The sequence below is a fragment of the Cydia amplana genome, chromosome 14 (assembly GCF_948474715.1).
Source record: "Cydia amplana chromosome 14, ilCydAmpl1.1, whole genome shotgun sequence".
Taxonomy (NCBI): domain Eukaryota; kingdom Metazoa; phylum Arthropoda; class Insecta; order Lepidoptera; family Tortricidae; genus Cydia; species Cydia amplana.
In genome coordinates, this window is record NC_086082.1 from 15,273,335 (window position 1) to 15,299,125 (window position 25,791).

The 25,791-nt window shown below is 37.6% G+C and overlaps 2 protein-coding genes across 2 annotated transcripts; both read right to left on the reverse strand.

Annotated features, from left to right (window-relative positions):
• Positions 1-3,672: 3,672 nt before the first annotated feature.
• Positions 3,673-7,731, reverse strand: LOC134654369 (uncharacterized). Its single transcript, XM_063509833.1, has one exon. The coding sequence runs from the start codon at positions 7,729-7,731 to the stop codon at positions 3,673-3,675; it is 4,059 nt and encodes a 1,352-aa protein (XP_063365903.1).
• Positions 7,732-7,845: 114 nt separating this feature from the next.
• On the reverse strand, positions 7,846-9,249 carry LOC134654370 (uncharacterized). Its single transcript, XM_063509834.1, has one exon. The coding sequence runs from the start codon at positions 9,247-9,249 to the stop codon at positions 7,846-7,848; it is 1,404 nt and encodes a 467-aa protein (XP_063365904.1).
• Positions 9,250-25,791: the final 16,542 nt, after the last annotated feature.

Genomic DNA, 25,791 nt, shown 5'->3' on the forward strand with positions numbered 1-25,791 from the left:
GGTGTAGAGAATTGTTATTAGAATTATTTTATTACCTGAACCTTAGATTTGTTATCTGTGGTAGCGTCTACGATCTATCGCTCTATATTATTTGTATTATGTAGGTACCTGCTTTTTAACGATTCCTCATACAAACTTCCACCCCCCTTTTTACCCCATTAAAGGGTGATTTTTGGGATAAAAACTACCCTATATCCTTCCTCGGGACTCAAACTATCTCCATACCAAATTTTAACTAAATAGGTTCAGCGGTTTAATCGTGAAGAGGTAACAGACAGACAGACAGACACACTTTCGCATTTATAATATTAGTATGGATACATATATATTGTACCTACATGTTATTCAAATCGCCATGCCAAGTTTGACTTTTCGAGCGTAACTTCTACAAGTTACGTTCGCTGGAGTATGCAGGAAGCGTTTTGTCGGAGGTTCCGTGTGACTCTTAAGCTTCAGATTAATATAAACCGACGTTTGATTAGATCTAGAAACCCCACGTCGGTTCCTAGTTTTTTTTTTACTGCGAATCACGTATCCGCTATAAATCTCCCACCTTTAATTGACGCAGCATTGATCTAGACGATCGATCAAAACCTCTCGGACCTTATACGAGTCCGTTTAATTAGTCCCTCCCCCTCTTAGAGCGTTTTCATATTCGCCGATGCGATATCGGATGTCGGATTCTACATTTACAATGTTCCGACATTGCCCCCAACGCGGGGTGTACGTTTTATTTTGCATTAGCGACCCGCCCCGAGGCACGGGTTAACAAATTATACATAAACCTTCCTCTTGAATCACTCTATCTATTAAAAAAACCTCATCAAAATCCGTTGCGTAGTTTTAAAGAAACAGACAGACAACGGGAAGCAACTTTATTTTATACTATGTACCTAGTGATTAGAAAAAAGAGAGAATCTTGACTTGTCTTTTTATTGAAAAACACCTTTGAAAAATACCTAACTCACGGCAAATATGTAAAAATAATTATGAATCATTTATTTACATTATTTTGCTTTCATAAGTAATAATTACTGATTAAAAAAAAGCGTTTTTTAACTAAAAGTCACGTCAAATCGTGTAGTCTTTGTCATGCTAAAATAAACGACTAGAGGTACTGGGGGTCTAGGGCGCGCCATCCCTACACCGTCCACACATAAAATACGCACACAAACAAAAAAAATCGTTCCGACAGCTGACGGGAGGGTCCGACATGTCTAAAATGATCGGAACTACCAATCCGATATCGGATGTAGGGGCCCTATGAGAAATACAGATGTTAGTGTCCTGTGGCATGAAATCCGCCTTTATGGGTTTACATTCTTTTTTTGCCACGCAGATTTCTTAAATGAATAAATAAGTAAGTACACAGAAGAAACATGATATCGGATCGGACAATGGGAAAACGCTCTTATACGAGCCCGTTTAATTAGTCCCTCCCCCCCTCTCATCCTCCCACAGGCCTGCGCGCGCGCCGCGTGCGTGACAAATTGCGTCCTACGAGAAAAACCTTTAATGATAGCTTAATTGTACATAATTGTGAAGATCGAGCCGCTACCATTATATCAAGACCTCGCCGCTACCACAGTAAAGATGATCTTTCAGTTCTGATGTGATGTTATTTAGACGTAAAGTAAATAAATGTAGAAAATTCTTCTTAACTTAATAAATAGTCTTTACTTAACCTTAAATTTAATTTACTTTAGAAGTAAACTAACTAACTATTACGGCTCAGCGACCCAAAGAGGATCTCGGCCTCCGAAAGGAGAGCACACCACTTTTCCCGATCCTGCGCCGTTTCCTGCCAATTATCGGCTTGAAGCTGACGCACATCCGCTTCCACACTGTCTCCCCAGCGGTATCTGGGCCGACCTACCGGGCGGCCACCAGTCGGTCTTCCCAGGTACGCCCTCTTGCGGCAGCCCGGTCCTCTTTCATTCTTAATAAGTGACGGAACCAGCGAAGTGTGTGGGTGTGGGTGTGTAATAATTAGAAGTATACAAACATAAAGGACTCGATATAAGGCCAACAATTTATATATGTACTAACCTACTAACCTGTCGTTTCCCACGATATGACGTCACCCATAAGCGTTCTGGCTCAAATATGAGCCGCTGGGAGCTGACAGTATATGTATATAAACATATATGCTAACGATAAAAATCGATATCGATAGCTCTACTTAAAAAATTCGGAGCAACAAAATTCTCAACCCAACAATATTTATAATATAGTACGCATGTATACGTTTAAATGTAAGTTAATAATTCAATCTCCTCTCTGGCCATGTTCTAAATCAAAAAGAAGATATATGGCCCGGCCAAACAGGTCCTATTAAGGCAGGTGTCATAATATAAGGCGCTCTCCTACTATATATCATTGTTATCCGTGATTTAATTTATTATAACTATAATTAAATAACGGGTGGAGGTAAAATAATGGCTTTAAATTCTTTTAATGTAATATATATGTCACCGTAAAATTGTAAACACTCGTCATATTATAATCTCGCTAGTTACATTATAAACTGACGGTAGGGAGATTATAATCTAACCTAACCTACGTTAGATTATAAACTAACGGGTTGTCGCGACACGCCCTTGTCATTATGGGAATGTTATGTAACTACAGTGGTAGAGTGAATGAGACTTGACAAGGCGTCGCGATGGTATGAGATAAAGATGTTTGAATCTTACCTTTATCTCCTAGTATAAGCCTTGAGGTTCCCACGTCTATGCCCTCGGACAACTCGTGCTCCTCGCATGATAGGCCACGCCTGCGGGGTTCCAGCGCACCACCTAAGGGTTTTAAGTGATCTATGACATCACCGTTATCACTGAGTATCTCGGATATCTTTTGGGGTTTCACGAAGCTACTAATACAAGTTGGCATGATGAAGATATGGTGGGTACATGCGTCTAATAGAGATTCAGTCGGTCAGTAATGTCGTGGAGACTCTGCTAAGTTACTTGGTCAGTTAGTCGGTAATGTCCCGTAGATCATACACGCTGATTAGACTTCAAGGCATTAAACACCACAAGTGGTTGCCGTTACGGATAAGATACATTCGAGGCGTTAACACCACCAAATGGTCGCCGATATAGTCAAGGCGTGAACGCCGCACGGGCCGCCGTCATATAGATATGTCTCGTCAGACTTGTTCCAGGCATTAGCGCCCCCTTTTACAGGCTGTCGATATTGAACCATTCTCCTCCTCCATCTCCTCGTCGACCCTATCTAAGTTGTGGTCACATCTATCCAGTTACGGGGACAAACATTATAGAAGTAATTCTCATGGAGGATCTTAGGTATCAAGAGTCATGAAACTAGTAGTGAGACAAATTAGCTACATTATGAGTTTACATTACATGATCAGGATAGAGAGCAAAACAAATACAAACAAGTGGAGAATACTCAGCTTTAGGGGGACCAGCCCATGTGGTTCCCTGCTTCGTAGGATGAACATAACCTCTAACACACTTCACTGTTCCTCTCGGAATGGCGACAAAGTATGATATCTCATTAGCCACGTGTACGGAGACAGTGATGACCATAGAGACTTCCATAGACAATGAAGATTATGACCATAGAGACTTCCATAGACCATGAAGCTTGTTTACTCACCATAGATACACTACTCCCTGGTAGGGTTGTCAGCGGTGAATATTGCTGTTAAACGTCATCGCAGTGCCTGGCACTCGCGACACTCCCAACGGCGAGCAGAAGAGAAGATAGGGATCGCGTCCACTGCCGGATCTTCTCTCGGGCCTTGGCGGCGGCATCCCTTTGCTGCCGCGGTCGTGGAGATGCGCCAGTGTCATCATCAGCATTTGATCCATTGTCTGTCTCAATATTATTAGGCGAAGTGACTCTCTGTAGAGTACACTCCTCACTAATACCTTCCGTATCATATAAACTTTCCTTATCCCCTTCATCATTAAAAGGCATGTCGCCCAAATTATCGACTTCGAGGTCGATATCTAAAATTTGTGAATCTTCAAGAACTCTTGAGTCTTCTTTATTCACCGTTGATGCAGCAGCTTCTTCGCTTGTCACATCTTCTACTTCTAATGGATACAATTGTGCTAAAGAACGAGTATACACTTTATTCCCTACTTTAACGCAGGCAACACGACACAAATTGTCGCTTCCCTTTTCAAGAGATATAATTTTCCCTACTTTCCAGTCTTGTCTATTCTTGTTATCTGCCTTTATTTGTACTACTTGGCCCTCCGATGGTTCAAGCTTGGATGTGCACCTAGGTTGTTTAGGAGAGTGTGAATACCTTTCTCTCAGGCTCAAAAGGTACCGATCTATGAACATTCTTTTAAACTCTTCCAATATGCTGATACCTCTCTTCCAGCTTTGTACTAGATCACTCTTTGTCTGTGTTTCTAGAGGTAAGGATTCATCACTCCCGGTGTCTGTTATTATGGTTCTTCCCATGGCTATGAAATCAGACGGCCTAAGTATATGTTCTACATCTTCGTCGACATATGTTAGCGGTCGCGTATTGACAACAGCTTCAATTTCCTTGACTACGGTACTTAGTTGATTATCCGTAAGAAGATGTTTCTGAAGAGTCGTTCTCATGCAGACTTTGACCATACCCACAAGTCTCTCATAGAAGCCCCCGAACCATGGTGCTAATTGAGGGATGAAACGCCACTTAATCTTCTTTTCTATACAATAAGGTCGTGTCATAACTTCGGATATTAATTTAAAATTAGTGGCATTGTCAGATGTTACTACTGTGGGTACGTTCCTAGTAGCTATGAATCTTCTTAATGCGAGAAGTCCTTCTTCTGCTGTCAAATCTCTCACTACTTCCAGATGTATGGCGCGTACGGCAAGACAGGTAAATAGGCAAATCCATCTCTTCTTCGTTCCTGATTGGGTTTTAACTAGTATCGGGCCTAGATAATCTATCCCTGTAAAAGTAAAAGGTTCCGTGTAGTTGACCCTTTCAGGAGGTAAAGCCGGTGTAGGCGGTAGTTTAAACGGTCCACCCCGTTGTTTGATACATTGACTACATTTATTTATGACATTAAGAACTCGCTTCTTCCCTTGTGGTATCCAGAAGTTCTGACGAATTATACTAAGAGTGTGGGCGGCTCCGACGTGATAATTATCATTATGAGTTCTCATAATGATATTATCTGTATATGTACTCTTAGGAGGTAGTAAGATTGGATATCGTTTGTCATACGTCCAATTAGCGTATTGGAATCGCCCCTTGCTTCTCAGTATTCCATCTTCATCTATAAAAAGACCTAGATTTCTTTTTAAGCTAGTCTCTTTTCCTGCTAGTTCTTCGGGAAAGTACTTAGCTTGGACTTCTTTGATCTCGGAAACCTTAGTATATACGATTCCGATGTCTTCGTGCGTCCCTACTTTAGGTCCAGTTCCTGAGCTGTCCTCTCTATGTGTTGTTTCTTCAGATCCAATACTTAAACTACCAGCTTCAACCTGTATCTCTCTGTCGTCAAGTTCTATTTCCATTGGAATGCTCGACAGACCCTCCCCAACCAAAAGAGAAGTGTTACTTGACGGACTGACAGGCCATTCTACTGGATCTTTCGATAAGAACTCGGGTCCTGTCAACCATTTCTCCAGTTCCTCCTTTGGCTGTGTGGGCCTGGTAGCCACGTCCGCTGGGTTTAAATCCGTTGGAACATATCGTACTTTCAGTTCTTTATTTTTCTTCATTTCTTGTATTCTTCTTGATACGAACGGTGTTAGAAGTTTATCTGAGTAGTACCAACCGATTACAATCTGACTGTCCGTCCAGAGGATTTGTTCAGTTATTTCGCCTTGTAGTGACTTCTTAACGTACTGGATTAAACGATGACCTATAAGAGATGCGATAAGCTCTAATTTCGGGATCTTCAAATCATCTTGATCCTTAATAGGTATCAGTCTTGACTTTCCTATTACGAAGTTTCTCTGGTTGCCCTGCACTATGTAGACAACCGCTGCATATGCTTTAGTAGAAGCATCTGTGAAGCAATGGATGGAGTAGCTCTTCTGCCGAAGGTTCTCTACACAGCACCGGGGAACACAGATGTCGTTTAAGTTCTTAAGTTCTTTCTGTATGTCAATCCATCTCTTCGCTTCATTTCCAGTTAAAGGGTTATCCCATTTTGATTTAAGTTTCCACAAATCCTGTAGAAGAAGCTTCGCTGATAGTGTAGAGGGTGCTGCGTACCCACAAGGGTCGTACACTGACGCGATGCATTGTAGAACTCCTCTCTTTGTGCTAGGATACTCACGTTCCTTTAGTCGCAAGTGAAGTGTATCTGATTCTAAGTTCCAGTCCAGTCCGAGTACTTTAACTATTCTATCTTGACAGCTGTCTGGAACCTGTTCTATGAAGTCACGTGAGTTGGAGCTCCACTCCCTCAAGTTCATTGACATTCGTTGAAACTCTTGTTTTGTTGCGCTATATAAGTCTATAGCCTCTTCTACAGTATCTGTTCCAGTCACCATATTATCTACATAGATGTCATGAGCAACACGTTGTATACTTTCTAAACTAGATCTAGATAAATGGTATTTAATTGTGGCGTTCAGTAAGAACGGACTGCTGATCACACCGAATGGGACTCTACAGAATCTCATATGTATTAAATTGTTATTTTCTATTGGTTTATCTAGATCCTTGATCCAAAGGAATCTAGTTACGTCACGGTCTTTAACTTGTAAACCTATTTGTAGAAATGCTTTCTCGACATCTGCACAAATACCTATGTTATGTGATCTAAACTTCAACAATATTCCTGTTAACTCTTCCAGCATTAAGGGACCACAGTAAAGACACTGGTTTAAGCTCTTATTGTCCTTGATTTTAGATGACGCGTCGTATACTATGCGCGGAGGCTTATTCTTCTGTTTGACACAGTGATGTGGTAGGTAGTGAACGGGATGACTAGGGCTAATAACCTCTTCCTCCGGTACGACTTCTATTATACCTAATTTCTCTTGTTCCTTAATTAATTCGTCGTACGAAGTCAATGTGTCAGCATCTAGACGATTAATTAAACTGACAAGTCGTCCTAGTGCCAAACCGAAGTTAGGATCCAAGTCTGGAGGGTATTCTACCCATGGCCACGAGACTTGGTATCTGCCATGTTCAAACCGGGTCGTCTCGTTGAAATGACGTAAGGCTTCTTCCTCTCTGCTCTCTTTCGGAGAGTCCACGATGCCAATTGTTTCAAGATCCCATAGTTCCTTTAGGTTTACACCTTCTAATGGTAAGTCAGGTTTGTTTCTTCCTATATCCAAGTTAGTCTGACAATAGGTGATGATTTCCAAGTTATTATCTGTTTCTATCTCTGGTTTTCCACCGAAAGTCCATCCAAACTTGGTGTTAATCATGAAAAGATCTTCCTTTAATTCTATTATCTCGGGTAATAACAGAGATAGATAGTAGTCGTTACCCACTAAAAGGTCTATCCGGTCACCGAAGGATCCATCATCAGCTAACTTATATTCCGGATTCCATAATTTAAGGTCAGGTCCTAAGTATGGAACGCCTCTTGCAATCACAGGGATGACGTTGACATTAATTGAAACAATTTCACCGGTTTGTGTCACCATCTGTATCTTGACTTTGGGACTTTCCACTTCTTGAGGTGTATTGGTACCAAAAACAAATATGGTAAGATGACTATCTTCTATGGTTACCAAGTTGAGTTTCTTTGCGAAGTCCTTTGTAATGTAAGATCTCATGCTTCCTCCGTCAAGCATTACCCTACCCTTATGCCTGTTGTTATTTCCTTCAGCAGTTATCTCTATAATGGCTGTTTGCATAACGGTGGGTCGCACATCGTTCACTAAGCCTAGTCACAAAGGAATGGTAGGCCCGGAGGCTCCGTTGTTTTCCTGTTCATTTTTAGATGTTTCCGCTTTGTTCTTCTGTACTTCCGTTGTCTTTATCTGCTTATTTTCTGGAAGTAACCTTGGGCACAGAAGCAAGTGATGGTATCTGTCTCCACAGTGCGTGCAAGGTTTCCTTTCTCTGCACATTCGCCTCTGGTGCCCCCTTCTTATACATCTAAAACAACGAGTCCTAAGTCTATCCATTCTCCCTTTTATTGTCGTGTATCTGTTGCAATCTTGGGAGTTATGTTCTGCTTCACAGAAGATGCATGACTTCTTAAACCTCTTTCCAGATGGTTCCGTTGAAAATTTTCTTTCTTGATTATTTTCAAACTTCCTCTTCCGCCCCTGGTCTCTTGAAAGTGAAGTATAATTGTTTCGCTGTCCATTACCATTATTCTTAAACCTATAATTATTTCTTCCTCTTCCAAATCTAGGGTTATTAAATCTTTCACTGATGTGCAGTGTCTCGGTAGTGTAGTTGCCTGAAGTACTTTCACTTGTCTGAGACATAAATCGACTAGCATCTTCCTTGGCGGATATCAGCTTCTCTAGCTCCTTCCTTATTTCGGGTACCGAGTCATCCTGAACTCTTTTCTTCAACTCATAGACTATTTCTCCGGGGAATTTTTCCAGTATTACAAACCGAAGGTAGCTGTGTGTGTCGTCTTCGCCTAAGGAACTTAACACTCTAAGATGAGTCTCTATCTCGTTCAAAACCTTCCGGCAACTGCTAGTGGAACTGTCGGCAGGCTTGATCTTGCTTAAAGCAGAGTAATGTGCATCCTTAACAAGTTCCACGCGTCCATATCTTTCTTTCAAAGTGTTGACAGCAATGGCGTAGTTCCTGTTGGTGGTTCCTAGCCCTTCGATCAGCTTCTTGGCTTCTCCCTTAACAGCAGAATTGAGATACATGAATTTATCTACATCACTTAGTCTTCTACTATCAACTAAGGAGACGAACTGATCCCAAAACTGGTGCCAGGTTAGAATATCGCCGTGGTACTCTGGTAGATTCAATTTGGGTAACTTCCCCGAGACCGGCATGGTAGCTTCTTTTGATGTGGCTCGAGCTCTTCTAATCCGCACTTGGAGCTCACATAAATCTTCTTCAGCTGCCAGCTGGATCGTAGAAACCCTGGAGATCTCGTCGGCATCAGGCTGGTTAGCCATCCTAAAATAGTTGTTCATTTCGGCCTTTATCCTACTCAAGCTACTCTCTAGCTTGGAGATGACAATTTCTATTTCCAGAAGAAACTCGTCCGTAGGGGAACCAGGTATGATACTCAATATCTCCCTCGCCTTGACAGACAAACTTTCTAAATGGTTGGCAGTAAACCGAAGTGCAGTCTTCAAACCTTCCTCCATGTTGATTAGTAACGTAGATACCTGTAATATACACACACCAAAATAGTAGAACCACATTGCACACCGCTTAATGTACAATGTCCCAGGGAAAATAATTCGAGAAAAAGCATGAATTCTTTGGTTATTTGTAGTATAGCATCGTAGGCATATATTATTTAAAGTTATTCCATAAGCCTTGTATGTGTCCAGCATAACTCAAACTTTCACTTCATATAATTACTTAGATCTAAGGGTTCAACGTTAGTTGGTCGAGGTCGTATGCTGATAGCTCTTGGTAGGTCAATAATCGTTTCGTTTATTTTGTGTAAACAAACCTAGTTATCAATGCAAAATGGACTAAATGTTCCCAAATGTGGAATGTGTACCTATTCGAAAATTAAGAAACTAATATTCTAAGGAAGTTTTAAATACTAGCAAATTTTCTAATAATTATTCATTAAGTCATCACCAAGTCTATTTGGAAATTAAAAGGCTAACTTATTAATCATGATTTGTGTATATTTTGTGTCAAAATAAATGAAGTTAAGTAATCATAGATTGAAAGTGTCTTTATGTTGTAAATGTCACTAAAGAAACCTTCCATCCAATAAAATTAATTTTGTCATTGATGTATATCTCAGGATTGGCCTTACGGGCAATAATATTGTCCACAAAGTTAGCTAACTTTCTTATGAATTTGTAATGCTGAATTAACACTGACTCTAATTTGCAATATTTATTCATTACTTAATTTGTGTATAAACTATTGATGTATAATAACTCTCAAAGAAAATCTATAATTTCAAAGTGTGTTCACTGTGTTTTAACAAAATCAAAAGTCAAGAAATATCTAACAAAGTATTTATGTCACATAATGATAATCATAGTGTAATCATTTAGTTTTAAGTTTGATATTTTATTTTAATTTTAAGTTTCACTTTATTTGTTTGTATTGTTCTTCAATTACTACAACCTACATCATGTATATATTGAAAAACACTGTCACATATAACCGCTGTAAATTAACACACAAAGCATTCACCAAATTATAAGCATGGGTAAACAGGGTATGGGGCATGGGTTTTGTAAAAAATCAACACACAAATGGGTCAATTTCACCAAACGAGCATTTTTGTCTAATTCCCATGGAATTTTGAAATACCAACATTACACAAAAAAAAATATGCTGATAATTTGATAAAAAATATAATAAACATTAATTTTCTTATGGGGTAAAAATATTCATAAAACTATAAAAGTTATTTCAATTTAAAATTTTGGTCAGGGCACGGGAATTAGTGTGTCCATGGGAATTAGATTTTACTAGCACGGAAATTAGAACATGGCACAGGAATTGTTTTCTTAGCTTATTTTGGTAGTTAAAACTATTATTTATGTATATTTTAATCTACAATAATATACTTCAACCATACTGAAGCGGCATCGAACATATTTATCTACTTTAATTTTAGTTTCGGACGACAAATCTACGAAAGTATGATACACTAATAACTACGTATTTGACTAATAGTTTCCTTGATTTTAATGGCAACTAATCTCTCTTTCTTAGTAAAATATATATATTTCAAAACAATACTTTGAGTAGTTGCGTAAACATGTCCGCCTTACATACAAAACTATTCATTAAAAAGTGTCATTATGTATCTGCATGTAGATAGGTACAAGGTGTATGATCTGCTTTATGGCCGTATAGGAAATGATACTAAGAAATAAATAGGGGCACAGAGAGAAGAAGTTATTGTGTAAGTTAATCTGAAGAAATCGAATATGCTGCCTTCATAAATTCATAACACAAACAATTGTTTAACCACATATGAGGTAAGGTGGGGTAAGACTATCACCGGGGTAAGACTATCACAGACAGACAGACATGACGAATCCATAAGGGTTCCGTTTTTTGCCATTTGGCTACGGAACCCTAATAAGGTATCTAATAGTATTACGGTTTTAATACTCCCCTGGCATTAAAAAAATAACCGACTTGGTTTCACATTACATCTCAAAACTTTTTTTGTAGTAGAAGAACTGCGTTGCGAGACTTGCATCTTTTTACATGTAATGTTTTTGATAGGATCCCATCTCTTTTTGTAGGCTGTCCTTCTTTTCAGGTAATCATACCCATACCATACTGATACTATGTATACACATATCATAACTATATACATCTTTATTCATACTCACATCGTACATCGTAGTGTACCTTTACTTTCCCTACTAATTGTAAGAACTAAAAGGTAAATTTGTTATCGCATATATTTCTATAGGATTACAAACTTATTTATGCAGTTATTAGATCTTTAGAACGTGACTAATATTGCAGTATTATTAGATTTTTATTGGCTTAAAAAGCTTAAACCTGAGTGATTGTGTCAGTGACAAAACTAAGGGATTTTAAAGTGCATTAATTCTTAGATTACATGTTCAAATTAAATGTTATTTTGACCGTGCCACTTTGTTTTGCTCGACTTGGCGGCGGCACTGCCGTGTCCCCAGATCCTTTGTCCTTCCCCGGGCCTCAAACTATCTCCATGCCAAATATCATCAACATGATATTGGTTCAGCGGTTTAAGCGTGACGAGATAACAGACAGACAGACAGAGATACTTTCGCATTTATAATATAGTAAGAATAGGATATATTTAATTTTTCTTGTATTAGAAAAGCTAATTTATAACAACTAATCTATTAAACGAGCAATTCTTGTATATATTTCGGGGATCTCGGAAACGGCTCTAACGATTTCGATGAAATTTTGTCATATATGAGGGTTTTCTGGGGTGAAAAATCTATCTAGGTAGGTGTTATCTCTGGAAAAACGCGCATTTTTGAGTTTTTAGGTAGGGTTTTAGGTAGGCAAAGCTCGGTCTCCCAGATATTTAAACTTTATACGGCATACGCTGTCAGCTGTCAAATTTACAAAAACAAAACATTGCAAATGTGATTCATTTTGTTTCATGTAACCTTAGGTACAGGTATTATAATATGTAATAATTCCAGAAATAGTTTTATGTTTATATAATATTTTAATGTTATAATATGATCAATGAATAAGGTAAGGTGGGGCAAGACTAACAGTACAAGGATTCCATACAAGTGATAGTCTTACCCCGGTGTCGTCTTACCCCACCTTACCTTACGTATTAAAATTGCCCGGGTTATTCGGGTCGATCCTGTATGTAAGTACTATAGTACTTATACTAAAAAACTATTCACAGATTTTTGTGCATTCTTTAAGATTTCCTTAAATGTAAAATAGAAAGATATACGTCGTATTATTATTACATATAATATATATTCAATGCCAATATATATAAGTAATAATAATATGACGTAAACATTGCCAATTAACTTACAGTGCCCCCAATAAAAGATTTGTTGACAATATATGTAATACTTTCTAATTCCCGTGCCACTTAATCAGCTGTTTTAGGTAAATTTGTTATGGGAATTAGGGCACGGAAATTAGAATTCGTAATAAAAAAATTCTCCAAAAATTTAAATCGTGTTTGACCAAACTGTTATGTTATCGCTTACATAAAGATACATAAAGGGCTCCTAAATATGACAATTGCTATTGAAAAGCTATGTGGAAAATAAAACTTATAAGGGGCATCGAAATTAGAAAAAAATTGTCGCCCACCCGGATTCCGAAATACTTACGCGATTTGCTCGAACACGCCGCGGCTTGACTTACATCCGCTTGCTTTGAGAGACAGCCGAATACTGCCAGTACAGGTGAGGCGGGATACGAGGCGGTTCAAATACAAACGTCGGCTGTCAGAGCCCTTTGAGTTTTGCCGACGAAATTTTACTCGCGCGCTCGGACAAAATTTAAACATCGATCACGAGTTATTTACCACAATGAAGTTAATAGTATATGTGCTCAGTGATAGTAAATATCATCTAGTTTAAGTATTTGACACTAAATTAGTGATACTAATGTAGAATTTTTCGTAGGATTTTTCATTATGCTCAAAAGTAGATTCCGGACAGGGCACGGGAGTAGTAATTTGAGCCTTTAGGTATTTTTATGTGTACTCTAAAAACCAACTAATCAGTGAATTCATATGGAACTCGGTGTGAAAGTGTGACTTCTTTATGTAAAAAAAAATTGGTAAGTATTGTCTGATGCTAACCCGCGATTTTCATCACGGACAGAAAAAAAATCGTGTTCAGAAATTGACCCAAATATTTATTTAATCACACATAGCAGAAGCAGTTCTCTAAAATTTGTAAAACTCCAGGCGGCAGGCAATATAGAGAAATCTCAACGTTTGATGAAATTACTGGACTAAAGTTGAAATTCCTTTCCGTTCATATTTAATTTGTTTGAGCACATCTTTGAATTTACTTCTAAATAAGATATTATATCATGATATGAATATACTACTGATAGTCTGGAATATTATTTATTACTCTATCAAAATAATGTTGCTCCGATGATGGCTAGAATTTTACTATAAAGTTAAATTGATTATGATATTTAGTAAAAATATAGTGAAGTACTAATTTTATAAGAATTTACTTATATAATTAATCAAGTAATTAATTTGTTGGACGCATTATTAATTTTAGTTTCTAAACAAATGAAGGTAAATTAAGCAAATATATCACACAATTATATTCAAAATGAATTACTCCTTTCACTAAAGTGCTCGTGAATCTCATATCAAGTATAGATAATATTTATTTAGCGGCGAAATAAGCCCCAAGCAAGGCATATAGTGTAGCAGGCACATGTCCCGGTATGCAGCAGCTTCTCGGTCTTCTCATGAACAAACGCTAGATGAATTTAGGTAGATAACATGTACTTACGGTAAAACAGATGAATCTCGCCTCAGATGACACCGGGCAGACGTCGCGCTGGCTCCGTGGGACGTAGGTTAGGTGGCAGCTATTAGCCTATGGATACCGGAATATTTTGTCAAACAACGCTAAAAACTAAGTTAGTCAGAGAGAGGGACCCTCCCTTTAACTAGATTTTGAAAGTTTTCTCACAAACAGGTCGAGTTCTAACTAGAAGTCTCAAAAGAGTTTGAAAAGGGAACGTGGATAATATATGGCGTCAACATTAATTGGGAAATCGCGTAAATATCTGGTGTCTACATGGTATCTTTATTTGATTCGCATTCTCTAATGAACAATCTAAAAATTTTCCTATTTTAAAATAACTAAAAGAACTTACCCCGCAACAAAAATATAATTATCAACTTTGTCACCGAGTTCTCGAAGTCGTAGTTGAACGAAAAAAGAAGATGGCTACCCACGCTGTGATGTTATGCGCTCGCTGAGTTGACAATACCAATTATACCAACACAACAAACTGAACCGCTTCCAATAATCGTAATTGTGTCGTAGTAAAATAAACCTTAGACTGATGAAAATAAAGCTCATAACGGTCTATTCTTTTAATTTACTTAAAGATGGAATAAAATATGAAAATATAATGATTATTAGGTTTTATACCTATTCAAGTTTATTAATCATTAAATTAATTAAGACGAATAAATAAATGTGTTCTAACATATTAGGTTGTGTTAAATGATTTTAAGATGAAAATAATACCAGCGATTGACCAACCAAGCGCTCTACAGTTTACTTTCTCATAAACCCAAGTAATTCTAACTTAAATACTATCACATCCATTTTACTCAATAATAATACATAATTAAATTTTCCACGCTATTTTTGACAATTTTCTTGAGTATATCCCTTTTTCCGAAATTAATTATATTTTTTGTACTCCGTGGTTGTTCCGGTCGTCGCTCTGTGTTGCCATTCTAAAATTTCTTCAGTATCGATGATTATGAATCGAATGAGTCAAACAACATTCGATCTCTTCATTGATCGAATCGAATGCTTATCGATTGATTATATTCGCAATTCGTCATTAAGTTTAAATCGGTTTCTTGTTGTTTCTCTTTTACACCTTAAGTAGAAATTAATACTTAGCTTATGAACTATGTATTAACCTAATCTCGTATCTGAAATGGACATTAAATAACAAACACATTATCAGTTATTCACCCGTTCTGATCGATGCGATCCTGGTATCTGAAATAAATTTCTTCTATTTCCTGAAAGCTCGAAGAACAACATCGACTATTTTTTGGCCCATATCACGAGTTTTAGGCATAGATTCATACATCTCAGCATCATTCCACCATGTCGCGACACGCCCTTGTCATTATGGGAATGTTATGTAACTACAGTGGTAGAGTGAATGAGACTTGACAAGGCGTCGCGATGGTATGAGATAAAGATGTTTGAATCTTACCTTTATCTCCTAGTATAAGCCTTGAGGTTCCCACGTCTATGCCCTCGGACAACTCGTGCTCCTCGCATGATAGGCCACGCCTGCGGGGTTCCAGCGCACCACCTAAGGGTTTTAAGTGATCTATGACATCACCGTTATCACTGAGTATCTCGGATATCTTTTGGGGTTTCACGAAGCTACTAATACAAGTTGGCATGATGAAGATATGGTGGGTACATGCGTCTAATAGAGATTCAGTCGGTCAGTAATGTCGTGGAGACTCTGCTAAGTTACTTGGTCAGTTAGTCGGTAATGTCCCGTAGATCATACACGCTGATTAGACTTCAAGGCATTAAACACCACAAGTGGTTGCCGTTACGGATAAGATACATTCGAGGCGTTAACACCACCAAATGGTCGCCGATATAGTCAAGGCGTGAACGCCGCACGGGCCGCCGTCATATAGATATGTCTCGTCAGACTTGTTCCAGGCATTAGCGCCCCCTTTTACAGGCTGCCGATATTGAACCATTCTCCTCCTCCATCTCCTCGTCGACCCTATCTAAGTTGTGGTCACATCTATCCAGTTACGGGGACAAACATTATAGAAGTAATTCTCATGGAGGATCTTAGGTATCAAGAGTCATGAAACTAGTAGTGAGACAAATTAGCTACATTATGAGTTTACATTACATGATCAGGATAGAGAGCAAAACAAATACAAACAAGTGGAGAATACTCAGCTTTAGGGGGACCAGCCCATGTGGTTCCCTGCTTCGTAGGATGAACATAACCTCTAACACACTTCACTGTTCCTCTCGGAATGGCGACAAAGTATGATATCTCATTAGCCACGTGTACGGAGACAGTGATGACCATAGAGACTTCCATAGACAATGAAGATTATGACCATAGAGACTTCCATAGACCATGAAGCTTGTTTACTCACCATAGATACACTACTCCCTGGTAGGGTTGTCAGCGGTGAATATTGCTGTTAAACGTCATCGCAGTGCCTGGCACTCGCGACACGGGTTCACAATCTTACGGTGTCATATATACGACTAATATTACTGATGTGCTGTTGAAAACTAAAAAAAAGTGTTTTTTTTTTTAATGGGCCGATTTTTTATTTGATAGGTACCTATCGATATTTTTTTCGTCAGATTTTAATAAAATTTGGCAAGTTTGTAGAGCTCCTCATTTCTGAGCGGAATAAACACGAAATCTCAAGTTGGGACAAAAAAAATTACCTACTTTACTTATGTCCTTTTCCGTTGAGTTCCATAAATTTTCGTAGCTCCGGGGAATTTTGTTGGGACATACCTACGGTGAAATTGCGATTAGGGTGACTGCTATAAGTGCTATAATAGTTATTTTGGCCACTCGATAGTAATGGCCGCTCAATTGGCTTGTTTCTTTCTTATTTGTTCGTGAAGGCCAATTACTACGTATGTAGTGGTAATAACTATTGCAGTCACCCTATATTGTATAGAATTAACTCTATCTATTCGCCAAATTTTAGACGACAATTATGTATCGGCAAATAGTACGGATATTACGATCGTAGTTATCTAGTATAGTTTGTCAAAGGACTGTCTCATTTCAAACATAGACAGAATCATACTATCTTTGTCTTAAACTAGTACTAAAGTCTATTTTTTTATTCGGTAGACTGAAATGACAGCTAATTGTATGAACATGAAATGTCATTTCATACTATTAACTGTCATTTCAGTCTACCGAATAAAAAAATAGACTTTAGTAGCACCCAAAAGAAAAGGATGAGTATAGTTTTCTTCGTTCTTATTTACTGACAAATTGGTTTGACCAACTATACTAAGTAGTGTTTTTCCACGTTTTTCTAAAAGACAGCTGTCGGCAACATTTGGATAATCGCTTCAATTCATCTACGCAACCCGACCTTCTAAACAAAACAATTGAACATCGCAATAAGGCAATACCAGCTGTTCCTCGATAACGACTGAAAACCCCACAATATAAGTATTGTTGTATTGTAACAATAAGCTCTTGTTGTAAGTTGTAACTGCAATTTGAAACAAATGAGCGTTAAACAACGATTACACTACAATCCTTTCCTGGACTTTAATTGTAAGTGCTTAAAGTTCAATATTGTGTATCCTTAGTAAAGTAACATATGTTTTAAAACATCAATTCAGTTTGAACTTTATCGTTAATAAGAAAAGGTCCAAAATAGCTTGATTGTTCTTCACAAACGCAACCGACGTCGGCATGACTTTATTGCGTTGTTTTAACAAAGTTAACCCTAAAATCCTTTGTTGAAAGGAAATTAGAAAAAAGGGTGATAATATTTGAAATGTAGATTTCGTAACGGTTTGCGATAAAAAATTGTATTCTATGGTTGCACTTAGTTTAAGGAAATTAACGTATGTTAGTGTAAAATATTGGCCGTTTAAACATGAACTTAATGTAACATTCTTAAGTAAAATGTAGAAATGCCCTGATGAGTGCTAAAGCATACCAAAGGTTAAGTAGGTAGTACTCGTAGTAGTAATCACTTTATTGTACACAACACAGATTACCATAAGATTTACAGAAATAAAGGTACAAAGGCGAACCATTAAGTGTGGTAGAGTCCACATCAGTATACCTAAGTTGACTTTCCTTATTACTTAAGATTTTAAGTTGGTGATACCTACTACCACACAATTACACTTATTTTATCAATATTTCAATTACTTGTAAGTCTTGAAACACAGTAGGTAATGATTGTAAGGTAAAAAAAAGTAAAAATCTTTGATTACTTCACACCACGTATTTAAGTAACCTATCATGGTGAAAATGAAAGATAAAACAATAGTTATTTGTTTTACAAGGGGGCAAAAGTTGTTATTTAACCGCTCGTGCCAATATTGATACCCGAGCAAGCGAAATATTCCAAAATCGAATACAAAATATAAGACAAAAACTGTAAGATATCAAACAAACTCAAACCAAATCCAAATCAAATGAATGTTATTAATGTAAATATTTATCATTCAAAATCGTCATTTAAAAGAAACATAAGAAAGCAAGTCAAAATTATGCATTGTTACTTTGCCTCACATGTGAATAAAATGCAACTTCCGCAATGCTATCAGTTTTTGAACAACCAAGAGAGCCTTTACCAGTTGGTGTGGTGAAAACATATGTGGTCACCCTACAAGAATTAGATGCCTACTCATAAACAACTTAACAGGAACGTGAGACAAAATTAAGAAATATTTTACACTGTTATTTAACACTAGCGTTGCAATACTTGCAATGTACACTTCTGCGGAAATAGAATCCATATCCCATGGATTTTAAAGTCCAATTTGGATTGCAATTCATTTTGGTAAGCTGTACGCTACTCAGCAAAATGTGATAATTAAGGTACAGTCACCTGGAATAATATGTTACCTACTCTTTGAAGGCCGCAAAAATATATGACACACTCTACAAATAAGATATGGCTCTATAGTTCGTTTTTTTTTAGCATTAGTAAGAAGGTAAGCGATCTTGACATGTCTTTTAATTGAAAAACGCTTTTTAAAAATCAGTAACTTATACTTATGAAAGCAAAAGAATATAAATTATCGTATTAGATTCATTTAATTGTTACATATTTGACTTATTATAGTTATTATTAAACATGTTTTTCAATTAAAAGACACATCAAGATTGTTTACCTTTTTTCTAATGCTAAAAAAACGAACTATAGAAATAAGATACACACAGACAGACGCGGCGGGGGGGACTTTGTTTTATAAAGTGTTAGTGATATAGGTAAGTACTTAATACATACGTATAGACTAGAGATAGAGTATATAGTAGCTGTAGGCAGTGATCACCATAAGCTATTGTTCTGCCGGTTCGGCCCCTAAGGTCACCGAGTGTTGAGGCGTAGACAGCTCACAAGTCTTACAATATACTTCGTTTTTTTTAGCATTAGAAATAAGGTAAACAATCTTGATGTGTCTTTTAATTGAAAAACACTTTTTAAAATTAAGTTACGGTAAATATGTAACAATTATGAATCTAATACTATCTTTTATAGTCTTCTGCTTTCATAAGTTAATAGTTATTGATTTTTTAAAATAGCTTACCTTCTTTCAAGTTCTTTCTAATGCTAAAAAAACGAACTATATCATAACTAACATTATGGTGGTGCTGCGCACCTACTGAAATGAAAGGTATCTGTCAAAAATAATCTGGAAGAGCCAGGGGACCTAGCAAAGATGACAATTGTTTGCAGATAACGAAACGAAACGATGAAAAACAGCATATTTTTCATATGTACAAACTCTGCCAAACTGTATAACAGTTTTTTCACACAGCGTTTCGTTTTTCTGCAAACGATTGTCATCTTGGCTAGATGCAGTAGTGTATTCCTAGGTAAGTCGGTAGGTACCCTAGGAACAGTCGTGATTGTACTGTATGCCTGCATGAAATAATACCGATACTCATGAATATACTAACTTCACGCTCTCTCTGCATCGTTGTTAAGGTTGGGCTACACTTAACACATTCACTGCCAAAGTTTTCGTAGCGCTACGCTCGTAGCCGATCCCAGCGTTTTCCTGCTTTGTAGAGGAAAGCGACTACGAACAGAGAACCCACCGAGTGGGTTCCCAGCCCTCAATGTGTTAATACTCCATGCCAGATAGGATTAGAAAGACAAAAGGAAAGTAATGTCATTCTATAACTAACATTTCTGAATTATACGCACCAACCTAGTTCTAAATAAAATATCGAAGAAGAAAATATATGCACACAAATTTTAGTTAAAACACTAACTAACTATTATGGCTCAGCGACTCAAAGAGGATCTTGGCCTCTGTAACGAGAGCACACCACTATTCCCAAGTTAAAAACACACTGGTAAAAAAAGCATTACAATAAGAATTCAAAATGTTCAATAGGAGTATGATAATTGATAAATGCCCATTAACCGAACTCAAATCACATAATCATCATCATCATTTTCTCGGAAGCGTTCGTATTTGTCATGCTACTTCAGTCAACCTCAATACTTTTTGTACCGAAACTGACTGAAATAGCAAGACACGTTCGTATAAGTTTCCGTGAAAATACGACGGTAAATAATTATGCACTACATCTTTAAAAATGCATATGCATCTGGTGTGTCCCGGTATTTAGCATTGACATGCGTGCCGTCACCCGCCGACGTGCTATGGAGCCACCATTGTATTGTGCGGCGCATTTGACACGCATGGTGGTTGTTGACGGAAGATTCTATGAGCCCATTAAAATCGGACAAGTCTTTTAGATGTAGGGACATTATCTTAGAAGCTCTTAAACAAGTCGTGGTGAAAAAGTACAAAGCTGGGGATTTCCACAACTACAGATATAGTGCAAGTTGCGGAGTTTTCAAAAAATTAGAAAAGTTCTCTAAAAATTCAGGACAACTTCGTAGTATAAGGAAACTTTTCTTTCATACAAAAATATGAGAAGAATCCGAAATTTTTCTATGCAAATTCCGCAATTTTGGAAACTTTCCGATGGCACATCAGAGGCACTATCCAAGATGACAATCGTTTGCTCCGTAGCAAACGAAACGGTAATGTTTCTATTTCACTTATCACTCTTCCGTATTCGTGCGAGGGGCATTAGCGTCGCGTCGAGGCAAACGTTTGACATCTTGGCTAGGCCTCCAGTAAGTACAACGAACATAGTATCCGAGTGCCTACCGCGAACCACGCCACGCTCGACATGTTGCCTCCCTGTCACACTAACGTACGAATTTACAAGTGCGACAGAGAGGCAACACGTCGAACGTGGTTCGCGGCAGGCCCTTCTGGTCCTCATGAAATGATTCCCGGCCAAATAGGGTAGGTTACCTAAATAGGTATTACAGGTAATGGCGCTCCCGGGCCCCGGGCCCCGGGCTTTCCATAGAAAACGAAACTCCGGTAGCTCCGGCCCGGCCACGGCCCGGTCTAGCGTGAGTCTTCCTTATGGGTGCTTTGAGCTTGAGGGTAGACTGATAAATTTATAATCTTGACGAAAATGTCATAGCTTAATATTTACGCATTAAAAAAAACTAATAAATCATTCGCTTATTCTTCAATCCCGTAAAAGTGCATGATGCGATCCACTGGGACTTTGTACTCATTCAATATAGTCCAAATCTATGGTCCAAATAGTCTAAAAAAAGATTTTTGACGTAGAGTAGTTTTCTGACCGCGCTTGTAAAAAAACATTTTTTTTAAGACCATGCATAGATCGCGTACAGATAACAAAAACTTGCCCACGGTAGTGGTGTCCCGGCTCAGCGGGAGACCGCATTTAACACCTATTCTCCCAGCGTGAGTCCAACACTACGAGTTCCAAAACGTTGTTAGTACTAACACTAGTGTGTTAATTTCAGTCTTAAAACCTGCGTTAGAAGGTCGAATATAGCTTCTTCAAAGTTGCGTGAGGATGTAAAAAATGCCGATGCATTTTTGATTTCGAACTGTGTTAATGTGCGTGTAATCTTGATGTTGCAGTTGTAGATTCGTTTTATTGATTTTGTAATTGCAAGTTGCAAGATGTACCTACTTATCCCGTAGGGAGAGACTGTGCATATCAATATAATAATAACATCAATATAATAATATATATATATATATATATATGTTTAGTTTATTTACTTTGTGTACCTATTGTATTTCTTTGTTAACTGATATTTTCTTCTATTTTGTATTTAACAGTGCCTTGGTTTTATACTGTAATGCTGTGTTACTTATTTGATTAATAAATAAATATATATTATCTAGTAGGTATATTCGATTGTAATAACAAAGAACAGTCAGCACTCAGCTTTAATTAATACCTACTTGGCGGATGAGACTATAAACGTCAAAGTCCGCCATTCATTAAGAGACATTGATTGATTTGGCTTAACTTTAAATTAGTCTTTAAGTAACTAATTGAAGAAAATTAAAATGTGTTTAATAGAATCATGTAGGAAAAATGGCAGAAACTGAGTTCAATAGATGCTTTACCGTTACTATTAGCTACTAGGTAACTATATAACTACATTATTCCTGATATATTATCATGCTATTTTCATTTTCCTTATGGAAATCTTATTTATTGCCCAATCGGCCCCATTATACCTCCAATTAAGGCTCAAAAGCTACATTACTACTTCAGGTTTATGGGACCTCTGTAGTAAGTGGACAGACAATTTAAATCAATTAACTTAAGGTACGTGTACGAGTTTAACTAAGCAACAATGTTGCTACTGAGAAGTATTTGTATTTTGGTGCGTCCACACCAGTACGTAGCCATAAGGCATAAGCCGGCGAATATTTGACACTGAGATATTCGCTAACATGACCCATTTTTTGGTAATTGCGATATGGGCAGACAACGAACGAGTTACTGTGTAAGTAATCATTTTATTTAAATTTTATGAAAAAATCTAATATTTGTTCGTAGTCATCGCGATCTCATCGTTTCTATGTGAATTAATTCTAAAAATCTTTTTCAAGATGGCCGTGTTTCAGTAGAAAGAGATAGCATTTAGGATTTTACTCGCAAGGTGAGGTTGACGAAATATAAACAAGATCGGCTCGCTATATATTTCGTGAACTTTACTAACTACTTACGGTTATTGTAGACGGTGTGGACGTACCTAACCTACCATACAATAATATTCCTCGTTCTTAGAATTAATTTTACGAATATGGTGGCGTCAAGAAAGTTACGCTTGTCATGAAAGAATAAGACATTAACCCATCTTAATCGCCTAGTGCAATTACAGGACATTAGTTATACTGAGCTGGAAACTATAATTGGTAATTCAATTATTGAGTGATGCTTGGTCATATATGGTTTGACATTTTGAAATATAGACTGCGCATGAGACGCAAACATAACCACTTTGTTTTTAAATGAGAGAATGTCAGCATAACAACAACGCCTTTTGTAGCATTATTCACACTGTTAACCGACAATTCGTAAAGCATATTTCATCATCATCATGTCAGCCCTTTTATCGTTAACAACTGAGCTACTGTGTACGCTACTTGTCCCGGACCTGAGCTAATCTCATCCAAAAGTTACCCGCAATCGTTCACCCAACGAGCTAACGGGCGCCAGGGCTATGCTATAACCGCGAAAATCGAAGTCCATAGGTATAACTATATTATATATATGTATTTGAAGCCGCTCAAGATGTATGGAGTCACGCGCGAGAACGTAACTCATGCTAGCAGGTCAGTTCAGCGGTTTAAGCGTGAAGGGGTAACAGGCAGACGCACTATCATATTATTAGGTTAGGTGAGGTAAGTAGGCAGAATTCGGGAATCGTTAATTAGGTAAGCACAGGTATGGCCAATTTTGGATTTTGCCAAATTTTTAGTAAGGATATCTTCCTTCATTATCTGTCGGCCAGAACTACCCTCAAAATAACTCATCAAATACCAACAACAAGCTCTTAATTAAAGTAAAAACGGGGCAATTTCCCGGCGGCCCGTTGACAACGGCAATTATTATAATAAGCACAATTAGTTTAATCGGCGAAAACTGCGAGATGAACGATTAAAGCAAAAAGTCATATAAAGTCATAGAATGTGCCCCTGTATTTTTCTTGATGTGACGCCTGCAGCACGTACTTTGATGACAGAAAAAAGATATGAGGAATTGGGTTAGACAACTTTATGTAGGTACATACATGCTGTATTTGATAAAGCACAACATTTTTCGTTTCAGGGGCGTCATTCTATACGCCAACCAACTGAATATGGGTGACAGCACAGATATAAGACGCTCTCAAATTACACAGATAACTAAAGTAACCGCGAACATCGAAAATTAAAACCTTATTATCTCTTTCACTATAATGTGCAAGAGCGATAGAGAGGCAGATAACAAAATTTCGATTTATTGCTTTAGCCTCTGACGACTAAAATACAGTCAACCTTATTAGAACGTGAGAAAGTCTACCAACGATCGGTTAATACGCAGTTGTATAGCCTCTTCAGCTGCGCACGTCATAGTTTTTGCGTGCGCCTGCGCCGGCATTCCGTTCAAATTATAGCGAGTAGGGCGACCACTTACAAGGAAAGTTGTAGGATCATCGCTTGACCTACATTTTTATATTCTACAAAGAATATTACGTTCATACGAAGGAGAATAATGAACTACCCATTTTTAGAATCACGCGAAACGTTTTTTGAGCTCTTATTGTGGTTAGTTAGTTATGTGGTTAGTTAGATAGTTGCAGACCACATTTTCCTAAGCTTAAAATTATGACTCTGACATCAATGTATATACTAAAACTATGTAAATTTTTAAGAAAGTATAACCAGTTTTTCCCAGCAGCAAAGAACCCTGGAAATAGGTATTAACTTACGCCATAGAGACAGAATTCCAATGCAGCAATCTAATCTAAAAATGCACGCCTCTAGTCCACATGCGATGTGTATAAAAGTGTACAATAAATTTTATTTAAGAAACAAATACTTTATTTAACAGAAAAATTACTGAATATTTACTAGACAGCTGTTTTTAATCACTGCAAGAGTTCTTAGATAGTTAATTATAGTAATAGTATTTAACATAGTATTTTAGATATCGCAACTTAAAAATATTAGTAACTGTGTAAAAGATGTATAGGTATGTATAATAATAATTATGATGCATGATCGCATGGTCATTATAAGCCATCAGCCTTAAGCCATTATAATTAAGTTAGATTTAAGTTATATTGCAGTGCCCTACAGGGTTTCATAGCTGAACCAATAAAATGTACCAACCTGTATAACCTATGAAAGTCATAAACACACTGATTACTGGTTCGTTTGTAAGGTATCGCTCGAATGTGCAGCACGAGTAGTTAGTGGAGGCAGATACGTAAGGAACCTTTGATTTTTGATGTTCGCAGTAGGCTCCCCGGTTTCATACTTGGGAAACTTCAATCAACGCATAGAGTCTGTGCGGAAGAAGAAGAGTCGTAAAATGTATGGGATCCCACACATTTTACGACTCCTCTCTTTCCGCACAGACTCTAGAATTCTCATTCGTTTCCTAAAAAAGGTTGCGCTGCGCGATTTAACGCGCACATAACTTCACAATACATTTACCTTAGTTAATTTAGTAACTGACGACAATGACGTAGCAATACGTAGAAGTGAGATGCAGACTTGTCTACCGTGTCTAACGTATAGGTGCATCCTGTCAAGGCTTCCTTGTTTAGTGTGTGTGAAGCGCTTTAGTTTGTCCGCAGTCCATACATCACATGGTCACCCCAAGTTCCCAGTGACGGATTC